The sequence below is a fragment of the Mustela putorius genome, unplaced genomic scaffold (assembly GCF_011764305.1).
Source record: "Mustela putorius furo isolate JIRA1106 unplaced genomic scaffold, ASM1176430v1.1 tig00000765_pilon_pilon_pilon, whole genome shotgun sequence".
NCBI classification, from domain to species: Eukaryota; Metazoa; Chordata; class Mammalia; order Carnivora; family Mustelidae; genus Mustela; species Mustela putorius.
In genome coordinates this window covers 2,587,062-2,606,412 of record NW_025421470.1, presented here as the reverse complement: position 1 = coordinate 2,606,412, position 19,351 = coordinate 2,587,062, and the positions used below count along the sequence as shown (strand labels likewise).

Below are 19,351 nucleotides of genomic sequence, written 5' to 3'. Positions count from 1 at the left end.
AGTGACAGGGAACAGGACGGGTGAAGAAGAAGGGTCCCCGAGGACCCTGGGGGCTTTCTGGGAGAAGGCGCACTGGTGTTGGGGACATCCGTGCCCGCGGTATGCTGTCCAAGCTCCATGAGCCACACCCATGGGAAGGGTGCATGGTGCTGTGTGCCAGTCACCTGCCGGCAGAGCTGCTCTGTTCTGGGGGCGCATTTCTCTGCGGGGCGCCCACCCCGTGCTGATCGCGGTCTTTGATCCGTGACCCAGTGGGACCCATGAACCCCAGGTTACACTTGAGCCTGTGGCTGGAAGAGGACACACCCGGCGAAGGGAGAAAGCTCCCGAGTCCACAGTTGGAGACAAGTGGCTAAGCCTTGAACAGCCGGTCCATGGACACTTCTCGCTCCCTGGGGGGCCACGGCCCCACGCCAGGTCAGCACGCAGTAGACTCCTCTGCGGCCCAAGCCACACGGCCGGCATCCAGCAGCCTGGCTGGGGACAGACACGGGGCTGCAGCCCCCCACCCCCCACCTTGAGGCGCTGCCGACTCCCAGCATCCAGAGTCTCCGCCCAGAGCAGGATGTGGTCACTGTTCCCAGGCGGGCACCAGCCGAGGTGTGATCCCGCGTGCTGCGGTCCCCGGGCTGGCCGCAGACCCAGACATTTTCTGGGTTCCCTGTGGGTCCCAGTCTGCTGTCCTGCCGCGTCCTCTCGTCATGGTTCCGCCGTGGGACGCTACTCTGCAAGCCGGGCCTCTCCCCAAGAGAACCTAGAGCCACACGTGACATGAAAGGCACCTCTCAGCCGTGTTGGTGTCCGGTTCTGTGGCCTTAAGTCCACTTGTGTTGTCCCTCACCACTGTCTCCAGAACTTTCCATCGGCCCCGCACTGACCTCTGTCCCCATGCAGCACTAACCCCCTGCTCCCCTGCCGCAGCCCCTGGCACCCAGCATCCCCCTTCAGTCTCCATGGATCCGACGGCTCTGGACAGCCACATCAGCGGGTCACAGGGGATGGGTCTTTCTCTGCCTGGTTTGCTGTGCTCGGTGTCATGTCCTCAAGGTCCGTCCCCATGTCAGCAGGAGGCAGAGTTCCCTCCCTCTCATGGCCCAGCGCTACTCCTCGGGCCTCATTCCTGCCCGAGCACGTGCTAGCAGGCCTGTGGCCGCGTCCCCCTCTTGGCTAGAGTCACAGTGTGAACCCAGGGGTGCGGGGTTCTGCTGGGAGTCTCTGCTTCCAGGGCCCGTCGTCTGTGCCCACCAGTGTGTGACACGGAGACTGCTCCGTCTGTCACGGAGGTGCCAGCGGCGGTGCCTGCGGCTTTCCCGGCAGCACGTCCCTCCCTCTAGCCACGCACGGGGTCCAGGGGCCATTCCACAGTTTTTGGACAATGACTGTCCCAACGGGCGTAAAAAGATCGAAGAACTTTTTACCCAAAAAATATGCGCCAGGGAATCAAAATGAAGGGGATCCTTGGTTCACGCAGCAGCCCTGTCCACGTAGGGCTCGGACTCGGTGGAGCCGATTTAAGAGGTGGAGCAATAGGCCATGAGAGTCTTCCAAATCCTCGAGTTGCCGGTGGATCCGCGGAGCAATTCTGGGGTTAGGAGGGAGGCGTGAATGGGGTCGGGGGAGGGGGAAGAACTAGGTGAGCAGAGCCTGCCCTCGGCTGCCCTGGGAAGGCAGAGACAACCCGTAAGGCCCAGGAGCGCTGAGCCCAGGGCCGCTCCTCCTGCGCCCGGACCTGAGGCTCAGTGGCGGGCGGGTCCCCACCTCCAGGGAGGGGAGGTGGTGGCCGCCACCAGGCAGGCCAGGGGGCCGCAGGCTGCTCAAGGCCGGGCTGATGCGGGAGCTGGCACCGTGCCCCCCCCTTTAGGACGCGAACCCCAGTGTGGGCCTTCCCACACCGACGACGCACAGGGAGAGGCTGAGGGTTTTCGCCCAAATATTTTATTTAAATATTAAATTAAAAAACATACACCCGCTAATCATTTGGCATACATTTCTCATGTTAACATAAGAAATAAAATAATTAAACCAGTTACAGTAAAAAAACAGACTATGTACATCTCAGATCACGTAGTGCCTAGAACCAGGCGCCCAGCCTGCCCCACGCGTGTGGGGAACTACGGAGCACACGTCGCACACGCCTACACACAAGACGCAGGGACACACGACTCACAGCAAGAAAGGAAATTTCCGAGGAAGTAAAGTGCTTGTCACGGTTCTGAGGCCTTTGATCTGTGGCGTTAGAACAGCGAGGAGTGAACGAGGGGCCGCCTTCGCGGGGGAGTCAGCCGAGCGGCCTCTGCGGACCCCGGAGGCCTGGGCCGGGCTGCGCCGACACCTTCCGGCCCCCTGCCCCCGTCTGCGAGCAGCAGGAGGCTTTGGTGATTTCTCGGTGGCCAGGCACGAGGACGGTCCCTTCCCCGAGGCTGGCGACAGCCACAGGCCAGCAGCAGAGGTGGTGGCGGGGGTGCGGGGGGACCGGCAGCAGCGAGCAGGGCCGACACACGGAGCCGGGCGCGCGGCCCGCGGCCTCTCTGCCACCGGGAGCCCGGGCAGTCTTTGGCTTCTACAAATGCCCACCTTTCCCTGTTAATACTGTAGGTCGTAAGAGCCAAAGTGAGCTGAAGGCACCTGGGTCGGGAAAGGATCGGGGGCGGAGGGGCGCAGGGGGCTGAGGCGGCGGCTGCCGCGGGACGGAGCCGCCGCCCGGGTTCACCGGCAGGGGGGACGCGCCTCGCCTCCCTCCTCCACGCAGACCCGGGGCTCGCGCTCTGTAACGTTACCCGAGAGGACTTAAACCAGGAACACAAAGGTGTAGTAAAAAATATAAAAAATAAGTAGTGTCTATCTGTTTCCCATTTACATACATGTACAACGTCTGCTCTAAAAAAGGAACGAAGCTCGAACAACACAGATCCGACCTCTCCCGCCGCGCTCTTGAACGGGAGCCCGCCCAGCGTGGGGCCTGCAGAAGGCGGGGGACCCCGGATCGCCGGCCGGCCGTGGGCAGGCGGGGCGGCCAGCCGGGACCCGTGCCCGCCAGCCCTGCTCCGTCCGCCCGCCGCACCCCTGCCATGTCGCACGCCCCACCCCCAGCCGGTTGTTCTTTTTGGACCCTGATAATGAAATGCATAAAAACTTAGTTAGCAGCGGAAATAAGACGGGCAGCAGGAAGAAACCTCTCCGGGCCCCTCCAAGGCACGCGGGGGGTTCGAGGCCGCGGGTCCCGGGCTGGAGCCCCAGCCTCCCAGTCACCCACCCACTTCCAGGCTCTTCCTGGGGCTCCTCTGAAGAATCCTGGAAACCCGACGCTCGAGCAGTTGATGAAAGTTCTCATCTAAAATCGGGAACAAACCGTCCTCGGGGCTCTGATTTCAGGGTAGGGAACTCCAGGAATTGGTCGATTACTTTCTCCTGGGCTGGCCAGCAGAGCTTTGCAGAAACGGACGCCTAACGCAGAAAGTTCACAGTTCTCGCTCTGAAGTGTAAATGTGTCGGGAAGTAGAGGATTGTTAACTAAAAAGAAAAGGTACTAAGCACACACAGGCACACACACGATGAACGCGCGGCTCCCTCCGCGGCCCCGCCACCCTCGCCGCCCCTCCCGCCGCCCCCGGCCGCCCGCAGTGGCCCGGCCCGTCCGGCCTAGCCCTGTCCCTCGCGCGCCGCCGCCCGCTTCCCATCTGCCCACCCCAACACACCCCTCAGTTATTATTTTTCTTCAGAAAGTTTCCAGGTCCTACTCAGAGTTACATTTGCTCAGTGCAAAAAAAAAAAAAAAAAAAAATAAAACAAACAAAAAATACCAACAAAAAAGCCAAAACACCAAACGTATTGCTTGTTTCGCTTCTAGAAACGTATTGGCTTTGAGTCCGGAACCGTCTTCACATACTCCGAAATTATTGCTTCGAAGGGCCGGCGGCCCGAGCGAACGCGGGGCCCTCACTGCACCAGAACGAACGTGCCCCGCGGGCCCGCGGTCAGGTCCTCCATCTCACAGTCCGCCTGCGGCAGTCCCGTTGCCACAAAGCCAGGGGGCAGCGTGGCCGCGGGATGGGGGGCCGGGGCGCGGCTGATGTGCAGGTGGGTGTCCAGGAGCTGGGCTGCCGAGGCCACCGGGGAGCCCCCAGCTTGCAGGAGGTGGGCCGGCAGCAGCGGGCCGGGCCCCAGCCCCAGCTCTTTCTGGAGTCCCGACACGAGGAGGGCGCCGTCGCACGGGGCGAGGACCAGCGGGGCCGGGGGCAGCTGGGGGGCCGGCGGGCAGCTGGGCGGGCCTGCCAGGTGGTGCTGCAGCTGGAGCAACCTGGAGGGGCACGAGGGGGTGGGGAGAGGGACCGGGTCACGGCCGCCCTGTCCGCTGAGCTGTCCAGCAAGTCCTGCCGCCCAGCCGGGCGCACGCGCTCCCGGGGCTCCCCGCCGCCGTGCCTCCGGCTGGAGCTGCTCCCCATGCGCCGCGCTGTGCGTGACTAATCCCCTGAGCAATTCCTGACATTTCCATTCTGCGTCTGGCTTTCACAGCAGCTGAGATGCCAACCAGACGTGACATTCTTAGTCACGGCCCCCCCATCCCCCAGCTTACAGGCGGGCCTCACAGTGAGGGCACCTGACGGCTCCCCACCTCCGCCACCCTCTGCAGAGAACAAGGCCCGACCTCGCAGCCCTCCCCAGGCTGGGGGCGGTGCGCTCATCGGATTGCACGGACAAGGGGACCAGCTCGAGAGATAGGGTCACACAAGAGACCCGGCTGCCCGGGAGTGCTCCCACGGGGACCGTGACGGGCGTCAAGTGCGCATACCTCTGCTGGTGCAGGACCTCTTCCAGCAGGCTCCGGCTCTCCCGGCTGCTGGCCCCGCTGCCGTGCAGGCCCGGGCTCTGCGCAGGCAGCTGGAAGGCGCTCAGGCCGCCCCTGGAGGCACGGCTGGAGCAGGAGGGCAGGCACACCTGGCGAGCCAGCCCCTTGATCTTGTTCAGGCCCAGGAGCCCTTTGGTCCTCCCGTTCTTCCTCAGCTGCTGCCGGAAGGCTTTCAGCCCTGGGGGGAGGGCGGACGACCAGGATGGTCAGCGGGTCTCCTCCCCAAGGCCGGCGAGGGGTTTGAAGACCACGGGGAGGCAGAGGGAGGGACCCAGCACAAATGTGAAGGGACAGATGGATGGCCTGCCTTCCTGCCACGATTATGGGTACCCTCTGGTTACCTGGCTGCTTCTCGCTACAGCCCCTCCTGGGGCACAGGTACAAGTCTGGGGCAGATGAGCCTCTGGGGAGGAGGGCAGGAGCACAGCCTTGGGACAAGGGAGGGACCCCGTGGGAGCCACCCTCTCCAAACTAGGAGGGACTGGGCATCGACGTGTCTACTGCGCTTTTCAGACCAGCCACCAGAAGACTGGGGGAGCTTGTCCCTGAAGAGCAGGACATCTAGAATCTGGGAGCTCTGCCACTGGGCCGGGCCCAGGGAAATGCTGGGGACATGACTTCTGCCCCAGGACAAAGCAGTGCCCTTCATGGCCACAGAGCATCTACTGGGAAGGGGAAGTGTGCACAAAAGCAGAAGTCACCTTGAGTGAGCGAGGTGTCCGACGCCCTCCGGCCTTCCTGAAAGCTGATGGGGAGCAGCGTGACCCCTCCTGGGGCTCCCTGAGCCTGCAGCACTGGGGTGGCAGACTGGGCCCCCAGGAGCGGGGAGACCAGTCTGAGAGGGGAACAGGGGCCCACCAGCCCCTGCGCGTCCAGGCGTCCACTGAGCCCCGCCAGGCCGTCACCCACTGAGGTCAGGCAGCTGTCGGAGCTGGTGCCTTCCGACGGGCTCGCGGCGGAGGACGAGATGACTATACCTGAGGAAGGAGCACGCACTCTTGAGGGGGCCCTGAGGCTCCCGAGGCCAGAAGCAGACCCCCGGGATCCAACCATTCTCACTGGAAATCACAAGTGGCCATGGCTCTGGGAGAGGAACAGGCAGGGACACCTTCTCCGTGCCTGGCGCAGCCTCTCCCAGGCCTGTGGGTGCCCATGCAGCCTGGGGACGGGGCGGGCAGCCATACCTGCCGCCACATGTCTACCCTCAGCCGTGCTAGAGGGGCCCACAACGGCCAGAGGCTATCGGAGTTTGGGAGCCGTGACAATGGCCGGCCACCACAAGTGAGCAGTGGCCCCTGCAGCTGACTCGGGGTGGGGCGGTTCCCATGAGGTCACCCTCCATCCAGGAGGACCTGCCCTCCCAGCCCCCAGGGGCAGCTAAACCCCACAGTCCTGCCACCAGAGGGCCACGTGCAGTCTTGTGGCATCATCTGCATGGCCCAGGGGGGGCAGAGGCGGTCAAACAAGTGACCAATCTGGACGTGTGTCATCAGAAACCAACAAGAAACGTTCACTTCACATTGGTGGGTCAGAGCCTCAACCGTCAACCCACCACCCAGGCCGCACTCCAGGACCGTGTCCCTGGCCCGCGGGGACACTTACACGGAGGGGCGCACGGGGAGAAGCAGGTGGAGACCTCGGCCAGCGTATGCCTGCGGCCCGTGCCGCCGGACAGGGGCTTCTGGGCCTCCCGCTCCTCCTCCAGGCCTGGGCCTTGCCTGACTTCCTCTCCGACGGGCGCGTCCAGCAGGCCGCTGGGGGAGACGGAGCGATGCCGGAACACTCCGTTGCAGTTGGCGTCCAGGGGGAAAAGCCAGGGCTGCGAGAGGACAGACACAGACCAGTAACGCCAGGGCTCCGTGGGGCCTGGCGGGGGGGGGGGGGGGGGCGTCGCTACGGCTGGGAGAACCCCTCCCCCGACGGCTGCCCGGTGAAGGTCACACACCTGGAGGGAGCTGAGGGGGTCACAGTCCGTGTCGGCCTGCAAGACAGACTGCCCCAAGGCCTGGGGCTGTGGGCACAGCAGGGAGGATTGGAAAGAGTCGCCCGAGAGGCCTTCCTGAAGCACCTGTGGGCAGGCAGAGGACAGACACCATCAGGCAGGCGGCTCTGGGGACCGTCACCAGCAGTGTCACGAGGAAGACCCCACCAGCTCTGCTGTGGGCCTCACAGACATCAGTCACTCGCTGACCGGGCTTAGGACACAGGCACCCTCCTCTCCGGGGCCACGCTGCACGGGGTGACCGGGAGGTGGGGACAGGCCAGATCGGGGACGGTTAAGGAACAAGTGGCCGTGGGGCGGTGCCTGACCCTCAGCAGAGGTGGCCACACAGGAACCCACCCCCCACACCCACGCCTAACTGGCCGGAGATGTGGCCCGGGGGCCAGTGTGCTCAGCGTCTGGCTCCCGGGCCCGTCCAGGCAAGGGATTTCTGGCAGGGGCAGGGCGCACCATCCAGGGCAAAGCCCGCGAAGGGGCCGGGTCCCCCACCTCACAGCTGCTGAGGTCTGAGCTCCTGGGCCTTTGTGGCCGGGCGGGGCTGGGCCGGGCCGCGGGCGGGGTGGGCCGGTGGTCCTTCAGCCGCTCCAGAAGGAGATAATAAATCGCAGCGAAGTGGTTGTAACTGCTGTTCCGCAGGGACTGGGGGGCGGAGAGGAGCGGGGTCAGGGCGGGCATCAGGGTGTTCCGCAGGGACTGGGGGCGGAGAGGAGCGGGGTCGGAGCGGGCGTCAGGACCGGGGGTGGGGGGGGGCAGGGCGGGGCTGGGGAGCGGGGCCGGGGCCCTGGACACTGCTCCTAGGGTTATTCTTGGGTGGCCCAGAAGGTCCTCTAGAGGAGCAGACAGCTGGCCCTTAAATTAGCCCAGGTTCCTGTTTTAACTCGATGGGCGAGCGCCCGCTTCTCGCAGGGAGTGCGTCCCCGTCGGGGCACCCGTGGGGCCGGGGCGGGCTGGGTGCTCACCTCCACGGTGCGCTGCCGGTCGATGCCGAGGCTGTGCATCACGCCCAGCACCTGCTCGTCGTAGCCGAGCGTGGGGAAGGCCGGGCAGGGGGGCCGCGGCACGGAGGGCTCGGCCTGCATCCAGCGGTGCTGGCGGATCTGGGCGATGGTGATGCGCTTGGCGGGGTCCACCACCAGCATGCGGCGGATCAGGGTCTCGCAGTCTGGGGGCGAAGGGGACCCGCTGAGCCCGGGGCAGGAGCCACCTGCGGGCATGTACCCACCACCTCTCACCCGGTACCCACCGCAGCCCTTCTGGGGACCAGAGTCCCTTCCTGAGGGCACACGGCCAGACAGAGGAAGACTTAAATTCCAGTGACTGGGCCAGCATCCCCAGTGCTGGGGCCGGCGGGGGACCCGACACCAGCAGAGCCCAGGCACCCACATCCCCATAAGTAGGGCACGGGAAAACGCCCAGTGGGCTGGGTCTCTCCCACGCAGCCGACCTGTACACCCGACGCAGGGACCCGGGGCTGACCCGTACACCTGACGGCACACTCTGGCCCAGTCAGGCGGCAATTCGGGCGATCAGTTCCTCCTCCCTCTCCAAAACTCTCTTCCCGGGGGGCCCGAGAAGCCCCGCAGCAGGCTGGCGGCGGCGCCTACCTTGAGACATGAAGAAGGGGATGCGGAAGCGGCCCTCCAGGACCCGCTGGCGCAGAGCCGGCAGGTTGGGCCCGTCGAAGGGGAGCGAGCCGCAGACCAGGACGTAGAGCACGACACCCAGGCTCTGCGAAGGATCACAGGCTGCCCGTCAGCGCCCGCGCCCCGGGCTCCATAGCCATTCCCAAGAGCCCTGGGGGCCCCGCACGCCGCACACGCGGGCTCCTACCCAGATGTCCAGCTGGGGGCCTTCGTACTCCTTCCCCTCGAAGACCTCTGGGGCCGCGTACGGGGGGCTCCCACACCACGTGGACAGGGGTTCTCCCGACTTGTAGAAATTCCCGAACCCGAAATCTGAGGAACAAGAACACGGGCGGTGAAGTCACGGTAGACACATCAGGGCCCGGGTTCTGCAGCTGTGTGTGCGAGCGGCCCGGGGGCCCTGGGCGGTGGGCACCCCTCCCCGCCCCCACGAGGCGGCCGGGCCTGGGCTCCCTTGCCTGCCAGCTTGATGTCCATGCTGCCGTCCAGCAGCAGGTTCTCCGTCTTGAGGTCCCGGTGCACGATGTGGTGGCTGTGGCAGTACTCCACGGCCGACAGAATCTGCCAGAACTTCTTGCGCGCTTCATTCTCGCTGAGGTGCCCGTTGGAAGTCAAATAATCTGAGGAGTGACAGCCCAAAGCTAGAGCGCGACACCCCGAAGCCGGCCGCCCTCTGGGGCGCGGCGAAAGAGCGCCGCAGGAGCTCGGGAGGGGCAGCCCCAGAGGCTGCAGGGGCGGCTGGGGCCAAGTTCCCAGGTCTGTTTCCACCAGAGACCAAAAGAGGCGTGGCTTACCGAACATTTCTCCATTCTTTGCGAACTCGGTGACGATATAAAGCATATCCTTTGTTTCCATAACCTAGAAACACAAAGACCTAACGTTTAACCCCACGGAAAGGGAACAGACCCGTGGAGTAAACGGACCACTGGGACCCGTGTCACTTGTTAACCTTCCCAGGACGAGTGCATCCAGTATGTTTAAGAAGAAAGAGAAAACACACACTTCTGCGTTAAAGGAACAGAGACAGGGGTTCCTACGCAAAACAAGAATTTAAAACATGGGAGTGGAATTCTGCACCAGCCCGCCTAGCCGGCTGCGCCAGAACCCGCCCGTATCACAGCGCCGGCCCCGCTGCCTCGCCGCCCCGAGGCCTCGGCCCTGGACACCAGGACGCCGGGAGAGAACCGCTGTGGCTTTCCGCCCGGAGCCTGGCCCGCAGCCGCTGAGCTCACCCGGACGCCGATACCCGCTTCCCACCTGCCTCACTGACTTGGTAACTTAGGGGCTGACCGGAGGTGCTGCCAGGTGAGAAACAGACCGCTCTTTGTACGAGACCCACTCGGGCCGTGGGAACAGCAACAGCCAAGGTCAAATACACCCGCCAGATTCACATACTGATCCAAGAACTCGATCTCACTCTGAAAACCAATGTTTAAGAGGCTTTCAGAAACAAGGTAGAATTTAAATCTGTGGCACGGTAAGAAGAAGCAACGTGTGTCCCTCTATTTTAAAATATTTCGGAGAGAGACACACACAGAGACAACACATTCTTACAGAAGCAGGCTTTTTTAAAGCTCAAAATATAGTTGTTTCTTAAAAAAGACGCTTTAAAGACAACTGCTTTCAGCCGTAAATCTAACAAGAAAGGGGAGGCGGTGCCGGCCAGGAAGTTGTAACCGTCCCAGCCCTCGGTGTGTGTAGCCATCGCGAGTGAGAAGCCCGCGGTTTATCCCTCCCTCAATTCAAGAGACAAGAGAAAGAACGAAGACTGAACATGTTCTGAGGTTTAGAAATGCTCAAGGCAAGAGGGAAGTGTCTCCCCACGGTTGCGGGCCTGGCACAGCCGGAGGAGAATCACACCGGTGTCAGACCTCGAGGAAGGACAGGCGCGGCCGTCCCACGGGAGCCGCTGCCCTCCGAGCCGCTCAGCCACCAAACACCCCCCACACCCCCGGAAAGGACGGTGAACTCCAGGGACGCGGGCCGTGCGCCCTCTAACCGGGCTGCTCCACACACTGGGCTGGCCGGGGGACAGGAAGCCCAGGAAGGTGTGGCCTGGCTCATCCCTCCGGCAAAGTCAAAAACAGGGCTCATCCCCCTCCTGCGGAAACAGGCCAGGCACATTTCTCAGGCACTGACATCAGGGACCATGAGGAAACTTCTTATCAGAGCAGCACGACTTGGAGATGACACAGAAACAAAGCCCAGGCCAGCGTGGACAGTGACGGGCACCCTGCTCTTAATGACTCTGAGTAAACGGTCATTTCGGGGAACACAAGCCCAATGACGCGGCTTCCGTGGGGTAATTTTCTATTCTAATTCCCTCTCCTACCACACTGTACACCCAGCCTTGCCAACTGCATGGGCACACGCGCACCCCGTGCCACATTCATCTCAGAGTCACAGGCCTTCACGAGAATCACCGAGAGGACCTGACGCCCAGCCCAGCTGGATGGAACATTGAGCATCTGCACAGAACTTCTTCTGCAAGCCGACGGCCCCTCGTTTGCACAAGCCGGCAGCTGACTCCAAGGCAGCTTCGCTTTGCTGTCCTAATTAAATCAACGCTTAGATCCCAAAGACATAATTTCTTAGTTTCAACACGATAACAAACATCAAGTCAGAAAACACACCAATGGGCGGCCAGGGTGAGGTGTGTTCCCAACGTGGATTCGATAGCAAGTTCCCTGTTTCGCCAGGGCAAAAGCACTTCCCTCTCTCCTTTTGTGGTGGGAGAGTTTAAAGGGGAAGACGGATGGTCACTGCTGCCTTTGCAAAGGTAAATTTACAAGAAGTAGTAAGAGCAGCCGGTTTTCAACGTTAACAATTATCTGCAAAAGCAGACAGCGTCTCGTTTCCCTAAAATCTGTCCTTCTCCACGAAACACTTGACTTGCGGCAGTACACAGATCGAGCGGTCTGTTTTCATAGTAACATCTGAGCTCTACGCATCTAAAACGGGAACGAATGCCAACACTAAGTAACATTTCGATGAAGCAAACTTCCCATTATGATCCAAAAGCCAGAAAAATAATTGAAAATACATCTGAAGACCTCACAAGAACCAGTTTCCCGTACACACACCCCTCCCCTCCCTGACTGCCACAAAGACCCAAAGAGGGGCAAAATCCGGAAACTGCAGGCTTCTTGCGGAGAACACCACCCTTGCGGGGACCCACAGGAAAAGGCGAACTTGAGCCCTTACCTGGTACAGCTTTATGATGTGAGGGTGATTCAGAAGCTTCATGATCTGAACCTCACGGTAGATCTTCTCCAGGTTGCTGGAATCTAATCGGGTCTTATCAATTATTTTTATTGCAACCTATGGTTTAAAAAAAAAAAAAGATAGTCTGTTTAAAAAACACACGTTTTGCTTACACACTCTGTTTTCTACAGCTTCATTTCTAAAACACTTTACAGCCCCAAAACATCACAAAAAGTTGGAGGGAAAAATAAGCAGTGACGGTCAGCGGAACCTAAGCCAGTCCGCGGGCAGACGGTGCGCCACGTCGGGGCGCTCCCCCGCGCCGCCGGCCCCGAGAGCCGCACGGACTGCTCGGGATCGCGACATGCAGCGTTTTCTCTTCCCCGGACCGAGAACCGTCAGCGCGGGGCCGGCCCGCGGTGGACAGGGCTCCCCCGCCCCGCACCCCTGGGGGGAGCCCCGGCGGGGCCGCCGCACGCACCTGGGTCTTGGTGACTCGATGGCGGGCCAGCTTCACCACCGCGAAGTTGCCCTTGCCCAGCGTCCGCTCCACGTCGTAGAAGCCCACGCGGAGGGGCTTCTGCTGGCCCTGGCCGGGGCCGGCGGGGGCCGCGCTCAGCTCGGACATGATCACCATGGCTCCGCGCCGCACCTGCGGGCCGCCGGGAGCGCGCTCAGCGCCGGCCGCCCCGACCCGCCCGGCCCCGCGCCCCGCCGCCCCCGCGCCCCGCCGCCCCCGCGCGCTGCTCCGACCCAACCTCCTCACCCCGCCGGGCGCGCACCCGCTCCCGCGCCCGCCCCGCCGCCCGGGGCCGCTGCGCCCGGGCCCCCGAGACCCCCGGCCCCGCGCGGGGCGCCGCGACCCGCTCCCGCGCCGACCCCCGCCCCGCCGCCCGCGGTCGGCTCGTCGCGGCCGCCGGCCCTGCACCCCGCTCCCCTGCACCCCGCGGGGCCGCCGCTCCCCCGCGCCCCGCGCCCCGCCGTCCCGACCCCGGCCCGCGAGCCCCGGGGGCTGCTCGCCCGCCCGCCCCACAACAAAGGGGAGCCCGGCGGCGGCGGCGGCGGCGGGGGCGGTGGTCCCGGTCCTCGACCCCCGCGCGCGCGCCTCCGAGCCCCGGAGCCCCGCGCGGCGCCGCCAACCCGAGCCCCGGCGCCCCGGCCCCGCCGCCCCGAGCGCAGAGGCGGCCACCCCGCCGCGCCGCCGCCTTACCGCTGCCGCCCTCCGCGCGCCGAGGCAGGGCCGCCGCTCGCCCCGCGCTCCCCGCCGCCCGCTCGGTCGCTGGCGCTGCTCCGGCGCCTGCTGCTCGGGCCGCCGCCGCCGCCGCCGCCTCCGCCGCCGCCGCCGCCGCCGCCCGGGCCGCGCCGCATGTCAGCTCTGAGGCCGCGCCGCGCGCTCGGGCCGCCCGCGCCGCCCGCCCCGGCCCCGCCCCGGCCCCGCCCCGGCCCCGCCCCGGCCCCGCCCCCGCCCCGCCCCCGCCGCGCCTCGGCCCCGCCCGCGCCCGCGCCGCGCCGGCCCCGCCCCGCCCCGCCGGCCCCGCCCCCGCCGCCGCCGCCGCCGGATTGATACATCCCCATTGACGTCACTTTGACGCCAGAGCGACGCGCGGACGAGCGCCAGGCGAAGGGAGAGCGGGAGATCGGGCCGTTGCCAAGGGACTGGAGGCTCTGACGCGCGCGCTGATGGGGCCGTCGCCCCGGCGACCGCGGGGCGGTGACGTCAGGGGCGCCGGCCGCCCGAGGCCCGCCGAGGCCGGCCCTCCCGCCCGCGCCCGCGTTCCCGCCGGCGCGCGCCCCCTGCCGGGCTCCGCGAGCGCTGCAGGCGGCTGGGCCTCGGTCCCGGCGCCCCCTCCGCAGCGGCGCGCGCACGGCCCTCGGCGCGGCGCCCTCCCCTCGCGCGCCCCCGGGGCTTGCTCCCGCGCGGCCCCTCGCCGGCCCCCCGAAGCTCCGCACAGCGGCGGCTGCGCCCTCTCCGCGCGCCGGGTCCGGGCTCCCGTTATCGGGGAGAGGCCGCGGGTCTCCCTCGGTCCAAGCGGACGGCCCGGCCCCGGCGCCTCCGTCGGGGGAAGCGGCAGGTGGGGCTCGGGGAGCCCGCGGACCCGCAGGACGGCCCTCGGGGCGCCGGGGACACGCCCGCGCCCAGTCCCGAGTCGGCCCGCCCCGTCCGGGACAAGCGCTCCCGGCGGCGGGCGACCAGCCTCCGGTCGCTTTGTCCCGGTGGGAAACTCGGGGGACCGGGCAGCGTCCGCCGACCGCGGGGCCGCCCGGCCTCGACCCCGCGCGCGCCGGAGCCCGGTGCCGCCCGCCCGGCCCCTCCTGCCGCGGACGCGGGTCAGCGCGGGCCAGGTCCCCCGGAGCAGGCCCTTGTCGGGCGGCCCGACTTTGATGAGGCCCCGGGGGGATGGAGAGGGGCGAAGAGGCCCGAGGCCGCTGTCGGGGAGGCCAGCCGCGTGGCCGGGAGCGGGTCCTCGGGTTCTCGGACCGCTATGGACACCGAGTTAGATGGGATCGGGGCCGGGCTGTGTGTCCAGACCCGGGCGGACTCTGCTCGCTGGGGAGCGGCCCCCGCGGGCAGGTGCATCCACGTCAGGCCAGGACTTGCTCCTGCCAGCGCTGGACACTTGGCAGGGGCCGTGGGGCGGGTCGCTAATGTCGCGGCCTGTTTCCCTGGAGCTGCAGGGGGCGGCCCTGCGGCTGCACAGGATGACATTGGCAGGGGTGACAAGCGCTGTGGGCCCCGCTGCTCCCCCCGAGCTCCTCTGTGCCTGGGCAGGAAAGAAAACAGTGTCCGAGGGAAGACAGAGGCGGCGGGTGGTCGGCGCGGTTTGAGGGTCAGGCATTAGGAAGGCCGTGGTGCGCGATCTGAGTTCTGTATCGAGCCTCAAATCGTTTTCCTTTGTGTTACGTGAAAATACTCCTTCATAGGAGGGGCTGGGGAACGAGCATTAAGGGAGTTGGATGCACGACTTGAAGCCTTCTTCCGGAAGCTTCCACGTGTGGACCGTCGCCTGGAGACGTGGCTGGCCTGGCAAGGGCGTCGCGGCAGACCGAGCTGTGCTTCTCCTGATGCGTAGTCGGCAGCCGGACCAAATATTTCCCAGTGGGCCTCCCTGGGCAGTGGTTCATGGGTCAGGTTTGAAAGGCTCTCGAGGACACCAGTAACCCCCGAGCTTTCCTCGTGTTTCAGAAGGTTATTACCCGTCCCAGGTTTCTCCGCCGAGAATTTGGAGGAGGACTTTACTCTCTTCTGGAGGAATCATTTATAACTGCCTTTCTTCCCTTCTGGGGCACCCCACGAATCTGCTCATGGGAGAGTGAGACTCAGAGAGAAGGAACCAGGGGCCCGAGGACACTCACCTGCCCCCCCCCCCCATTCCGGGAGCCCAGAACTTTCCGCAGGCTCATCCAGGAGACATCTAGCCTACGGGGCTCCTCCACCCCCTCCGACCCCAGGTCCAGCCAAGTCTTTTGAAAGGTCATAGGTGTTTGCAAGCACCTGGCCGGCTGTTTGGAAACATTTTGTCATCGCTGAGTAAAAACTGCGGCCAACGAGCCAAAGCTGCCTTCGCACAGAAGGTCCCTGCACCCGGGCGCTTCCGACCATCTGAACAGCCCTGTGTGCGCTGCGGCCAGCCCCCAGCGCCTGGGTGCAGAGCGCGCTGTGCCGGGAGGGCAGGCAGGCGGGAGGGAGCGTCTGACCTCAGGCTGCCATCTCCCCCAGTGGGGTTCCCCCGGCACCCCCGTGAATTTGCCCTCGATGGGCGCCCGCTCCCAAGTGTCTTCCATTATCATCTGGATCCTTGGCACAGGGAGGCCAGAATTCCTTCCAGAATCCTTGAATTCTTTTCAGATTTCTAGTCTCGTATGCTTTGCACGTGTCACGAGGGAGGAAAGACATGCACCATGTGTGCTTCGGTAGAGGGAAGCAAAGATCGGACGTCTGCTCGCTGACCGTCGCGGGAGAAGGGCTCAGAGGCTGCGAGGGGCACGCAGGGGCTGCTGCCTGTGCCGCGGCGGGTTCGGGAGAAGCAGGAACTCCGGTGCTCTTCTCTTCGGAACTTCTACGCCCGACTTGTCGTTGCAGCGTTTCTGGATTTCGTCCTCCTGCCTTTAGGTCTTGGGTGGGGAGACCCCCAGCAAGTGGGTCTCTTTAATATTCCCGTATTCCTGGCCGGGCTCCCGAGGTGCTAAGCCCGAACAAGCTGTAAACTTCTCGAAATACGTCGGTAAGTGCAGGTGGGGTTGGAAGTCAGCACTTGTCCTGGCGCAGGGGGGCCGCCGGCCTGGCCCCAGGAGGTGCTCTGAAGCTGCTCTCTCGGGGCTGAAGGCGATGGCGACGGCAGCGCCCCCTTCAGGATGGCTTTCCCTTCGTCACCCATAGGACGACGAGGTGCTTTTCTCTCTGGACACGCTCCTCCCAGATACCCAAGGCCCTTCTCCGGGCTCCCGGCTGTTCCATCTGGGTTAGTGTGGTTTATTGAAGGCACCAGCGCCGTGACTTCAGGTATGAGACCACAAACCCGGCTGCCCGCAGCATCCTCAGGCCTCAGCGGTGGTCACCGTCCCTTCTGCTGTGTGTTACCTTTGCAGACGCGTCCACACTGCCCCGGCCTGGGTCCGCCAGGCAGGAAGAAAGCTCAAAGCCTCAGTGGGCCACCGGCTCCAATGATCTCATACCCCTCCCCCCCATCACGGCTCCTCTGGGATGCATTTGTCCTGCAACTGCCTCGGTAGCGGTCGTGTTCCTCGGTCAGGCCCTCCACAGGCTGAGAGGAGAGGCATCCTGGGTCTTGGGGACCCTCGGGCCAGGGTATGGACCCTGGAGAGGCAGCCATGGGACAGGCAGGGCAGAATTCCAGCATCCCGGGCCCATGCACATACACACACCAGCAAGCGTGTCCTACCCTCGGACCTGCTGGCTCCTGATGCAGAGTTCCTGGACTCTAGTGCCCGTTTCTGTCTCTGTCACCAGTGAGGAATCCCCAGTGTGCCCAATGGCCGGATACTAAAGCAGGGCTGTGATTGATGCCAACAGGCCTTCGGCCGTCTGTCTCCCCATGTTCTGCAGACGGTGGTCTTGGGGAGCCGGGGTACGAGGACAGTCAGCACAGGGCGAGGGAGCAGCCAGGGCCCGAGACGCCGGCCTCAGTACCTGTCGGGCTCACCAGAGACCTGGGGGGTGGTCACGTGTCCTGGGCGCACACCCAGAGTAAAGCAGCTGCCCTCGGCTGGGAGGAACCCACACCCTGAATGCCGGCATTCCCCTCCATCTTCCTGCTGGTCCCAAGCGACTGGGGAGAAAAGCTAGGATCCTCTGGGATGCTCTGGCCTCATGCAGACCAGGAACCGGGACCAGGAGCCCCAGGGTGGCCACATCCCTTATTCTGGGCTTGGCATAGGAAATGCCCAGAGCACCTCGATTCCTTCTGGGAGCAGCGCTTCTTGTCTGGTTGTCTCCGGGATATCCGCTGGTTGGTGTCCTGTCAGAAATGACGTGAGTTTCTGCGGTTCGTCAGAACCGGGAACAGGCGCGTGCCCGGACTCCGGCGGGACCGCGACGGGTACCGGCAGGGATGGGGTGGGCGGGAGGGGGCAGGCCTGCCGGGGAGGGGGGGCCAGGCGTGCGGTGCCCGGGGGTCACGCTCCAGGCGTCCGAGTGTGTGCCGTGCACTGTGCGTGGTTTGGGAGTGCGGGCACAGCAGGAAGGGGATAGACAGGCGTCGTCTCTCGCGGGCGTGCGTCTCGCTGAGACGGACAGCAGGACAGGAGGTGGTGAGGAAGGAGCTCTCGGAAGCCGAGACGGAAGGAAGAAAGGGATCCCGGGTGACACAGTAGAGGGGCTGGGCAGGGGAAGTGGCCTCCCACGGGGGGCTCCTTCCCATGTCCCCTGAGCTGAGGCGGAGGACACAGGGCAGGCGGCCAGGAGGAGGCCACTGCGAGGGGATGCAGGAGAGGGGGATCCCGGCCAGCCGGTAGGCTGCAGAGGCACAGCTGGTGGAAATGCCCAGCACTGCCCAGCGTGCCTTTGCAAGGTACTGCACGGCGGCCGTGTGACTTTTCTCTGGAGGTGCCTGCGCGAGGGCCGGTGTGGCCCAGGGGGTGTCTGGGCTCAAGCGGGGGAAGAGGCCAGGATGAGGAGGGAAACGAGTGGGATGTTCGTCTGGCCGGGGGCCGGTCCTGAGTGTGGCTTCCCACCTCGTGGGGGAGGAGGGATGGAGCACAGGGGTGAAGGTCTGCGGGGGGTGGGGGTGGGAGTTTAAGTGCTTTGGTCCGCCCAGACCCTGGGGCAGAGGCAAAGGTTCCCCATCCAGGAGCTTCCTGGGGGACCCATGGGAGGGACAGGCAGTGGCCAAGAGGCGGGGACACTGCGTCTTTCTGGGACCCTGGGATGGAACACAGGCATTTTCAGCATCACTGAGTGGGCACAAAATCAGTAAAAAAACGTTCAGTAGGAAATTTAGAAAATACAGAAGTACACAAAGACCGAAACAGAAGACGCGGGTGATGCTACCGGCGTTGTGATGCTTCTCCCCGAGGCTTTTCATAACAACAGCCTCTGCCTGCCTTTTGCGCCAGCCGCCTACGGGAGGCCTCTCGTCCTGTCATTAACGGTCATCGGCATCGTGGTTTTAGGGTCTGCCTGGAATCCTGCCACGCAGGTGGCCCTTTCATCCCCGATTTAACCCCTGGTTGTCCTTCCCTCCATGCTGACATCTTGGTCCCTCTGATGAGGCTTTGCTCTGACATCCCCCCGGGGCCCGGCTCGGAGATGATGTGGCTGTTGGAGAGGCATCGGGGTCACGCCTGGACACCTGGCCCGGCCAGCTCAGGACAGCGCAGCCCCAGCAAGGAGCATGGTCCCTGGAGGCTGCGGACGGGGTCGCAGGGACGGCAGGGTGTGCAGACTCTGGGGACCTGCGGGCTCAGGCCACCGCAGCAGGCGGTGTGGGGGCCACAGAGAGCAGAGAGCCTCTCACCCCCCTCCCCGGTTGCCCAGGTGACTCGGAGGCCCAGGAGGACACGCGGCTCCGGGCTCTGCACCCAGCCTCTTCCGTACAGCCTGCAAAGGTGTTTCATTCTTTCTGACCTCGTTTCCATGGTTTTTGGTATCGCTGTTGTATTGTTCATTAAAAAGAAAACACGTAGGTTTATGTCATGAGGAGGTAAAGACGTCGCAGGCATCGGCGAGCAGGAATGACTGCGAGCTGGTGACCAGACGGCGCACCTGCCGTCACGACGCGTCCCAGCGCAGGGTGACAAGCAATGAGCCGTGCAGAGATACGCCACGGAACCAAGTGGGACAGTGTCCAGCGGGGCCAGCGCTCCACGGTGGCGTTTGCGTCTCCACCGTGATCCCTGGGAAGTCAGAAAGGCCAAACATTTGGGGAGGAAGCAAGCAGCGGGGCCCCAAACCACTCAGGACATGTGCGTTTGCAGGTGGGCGGAGCCTCTCGGGACCAGGCGGACTGGGAAGAAGGGCCAGCCAGCCCTGCGTCGGGGCCGGACGCTCTGGTTCCCTCCAAGACCTGGGAGGAGGCTTCCAGAGCTTTCTTCTCACAAACCAAAGACCTAAAACTGACAGGCCAGACCAGGACTGGAGCCACGGAAGTGTGAGACCTGCCCAGTGGCTGGGGCCACTCGGAGTCACGGAGCAGGGGC

The 19,351-nt window shown here is 64.5% G+C and overlaps 2 protein-coding genes across 4 annotated transcripts; one reads left to right on the top strand and one right to left on the bottom strand.

Annotated features, from left to right (window-relative positions):
- Window positions 1-1,919: 1,919 nt before the first annotated feature.
- On the bottom strand, window positions 1,920-13,052 carry SIK1 (salt inducible kinase 1). Of its 3 annotated transcripts, none has more exons than XM_045084407.1 (14): window positions 12,906-13,052; window positions 12,177-12,347; window positions 11,696-11,812; window positions 9,286-9,349; window positions 8,950-9,111; window positions 8,679-8,803; window positions 8,453-8,576; window positions 7,808-8,010; window positions 7,338-7,541; window positions 6,792-6,914; window positions 6,449-6,665; window positions 5,548-5,823; window positions 4,790-5,024; window positions 1,920-4,297 (listed from the first exon to the last, which is right to left on the bottom strand). In XM_045084407.1, the coding sequence occupies exons 2-14, from the start codon at window positions 12,330-12,332 to the stop codon at window positions 3,937-3,939; spliced, it is 2,367 nt and encodes a 788-aa protein (XP_044940342.1). In that variant the 5' UTR covers window positions 12,333-12,347; window positions 12,906-13,052; the 3' UTR covers window positions 1,920-3,936. The 3 variants fall into 3 exon arrangements, with proteins under 3 accessions (XP_044940342.1, XP_044940343.1, XP_044940344.1); XM_045084408.1 differs by having other exon boundaries at window positions 7,338-7,487; XM_045084409.1 differs by lacking the exon at window positions 7,338-7,541.
- LOC123393212 (basic proline-rich protein-like) lies at window positions 12,331-18,837 on the top strand. The gene is made up of 3 exons (XM_045084550.1): window positions 12,331-12,990; window positions 13,417-15,918; window positions 16,074-18,837. The coding sequence occupies exons 1-2, from the start codon at window positions 12,331-12,333 to the stop codon at window positions 14,533-14,535; spliced, it is 1,779 nt and encodes a 592-aa protein (XP_044940485.1). The 3' UTR covers window positions 14,536-15,918; window positions 16,074-18,837.
- Window positions 18,838-19,351: the final 514 nt, after the last annotated feature.

Excerpts from the sequence above, each read along its gene's own strand:
- LOC123393212 (XM_045084550.1), top strand. The coding sequence starts at position 12,331 with ATGGCTCCGCGCCGCACCTGCGGGCCGCCGGGAGCGCGCTCAGCGCCG. Across the intron at positions 12,991-13,416 it reads GTCGCTGGCGCTGCTCCGGC|GGGCGCCGGCCGCCCGAGGC; the intron begins GCCTGCTGCTCG and ends CGGTGACGTCAG.
- SIK1 (XM_045084407.1), bottom strand. The coding sequence starts at position 12,332 with ATGGTGATCATGTCCGAGCTGAGCGCGGCCCCCGCCGGCCCCGGCCAG. Across the intron at positions 11,813-12,176 it reads ATCGAGTCACCAAGACCCAG|GTTGCAATAAAAATAATTGA; the intron begins GTGCGTGCGGCG and ends TTTAAACCATAG. Across the intron at positions 8,577-8,678 it reads GCCCCCAGCTGGACATCTGG|AGCCTGGGTGTCGTGCTCTA; the intron begins GTAGGAGCCCGC and ends GATCCTTCGCAG.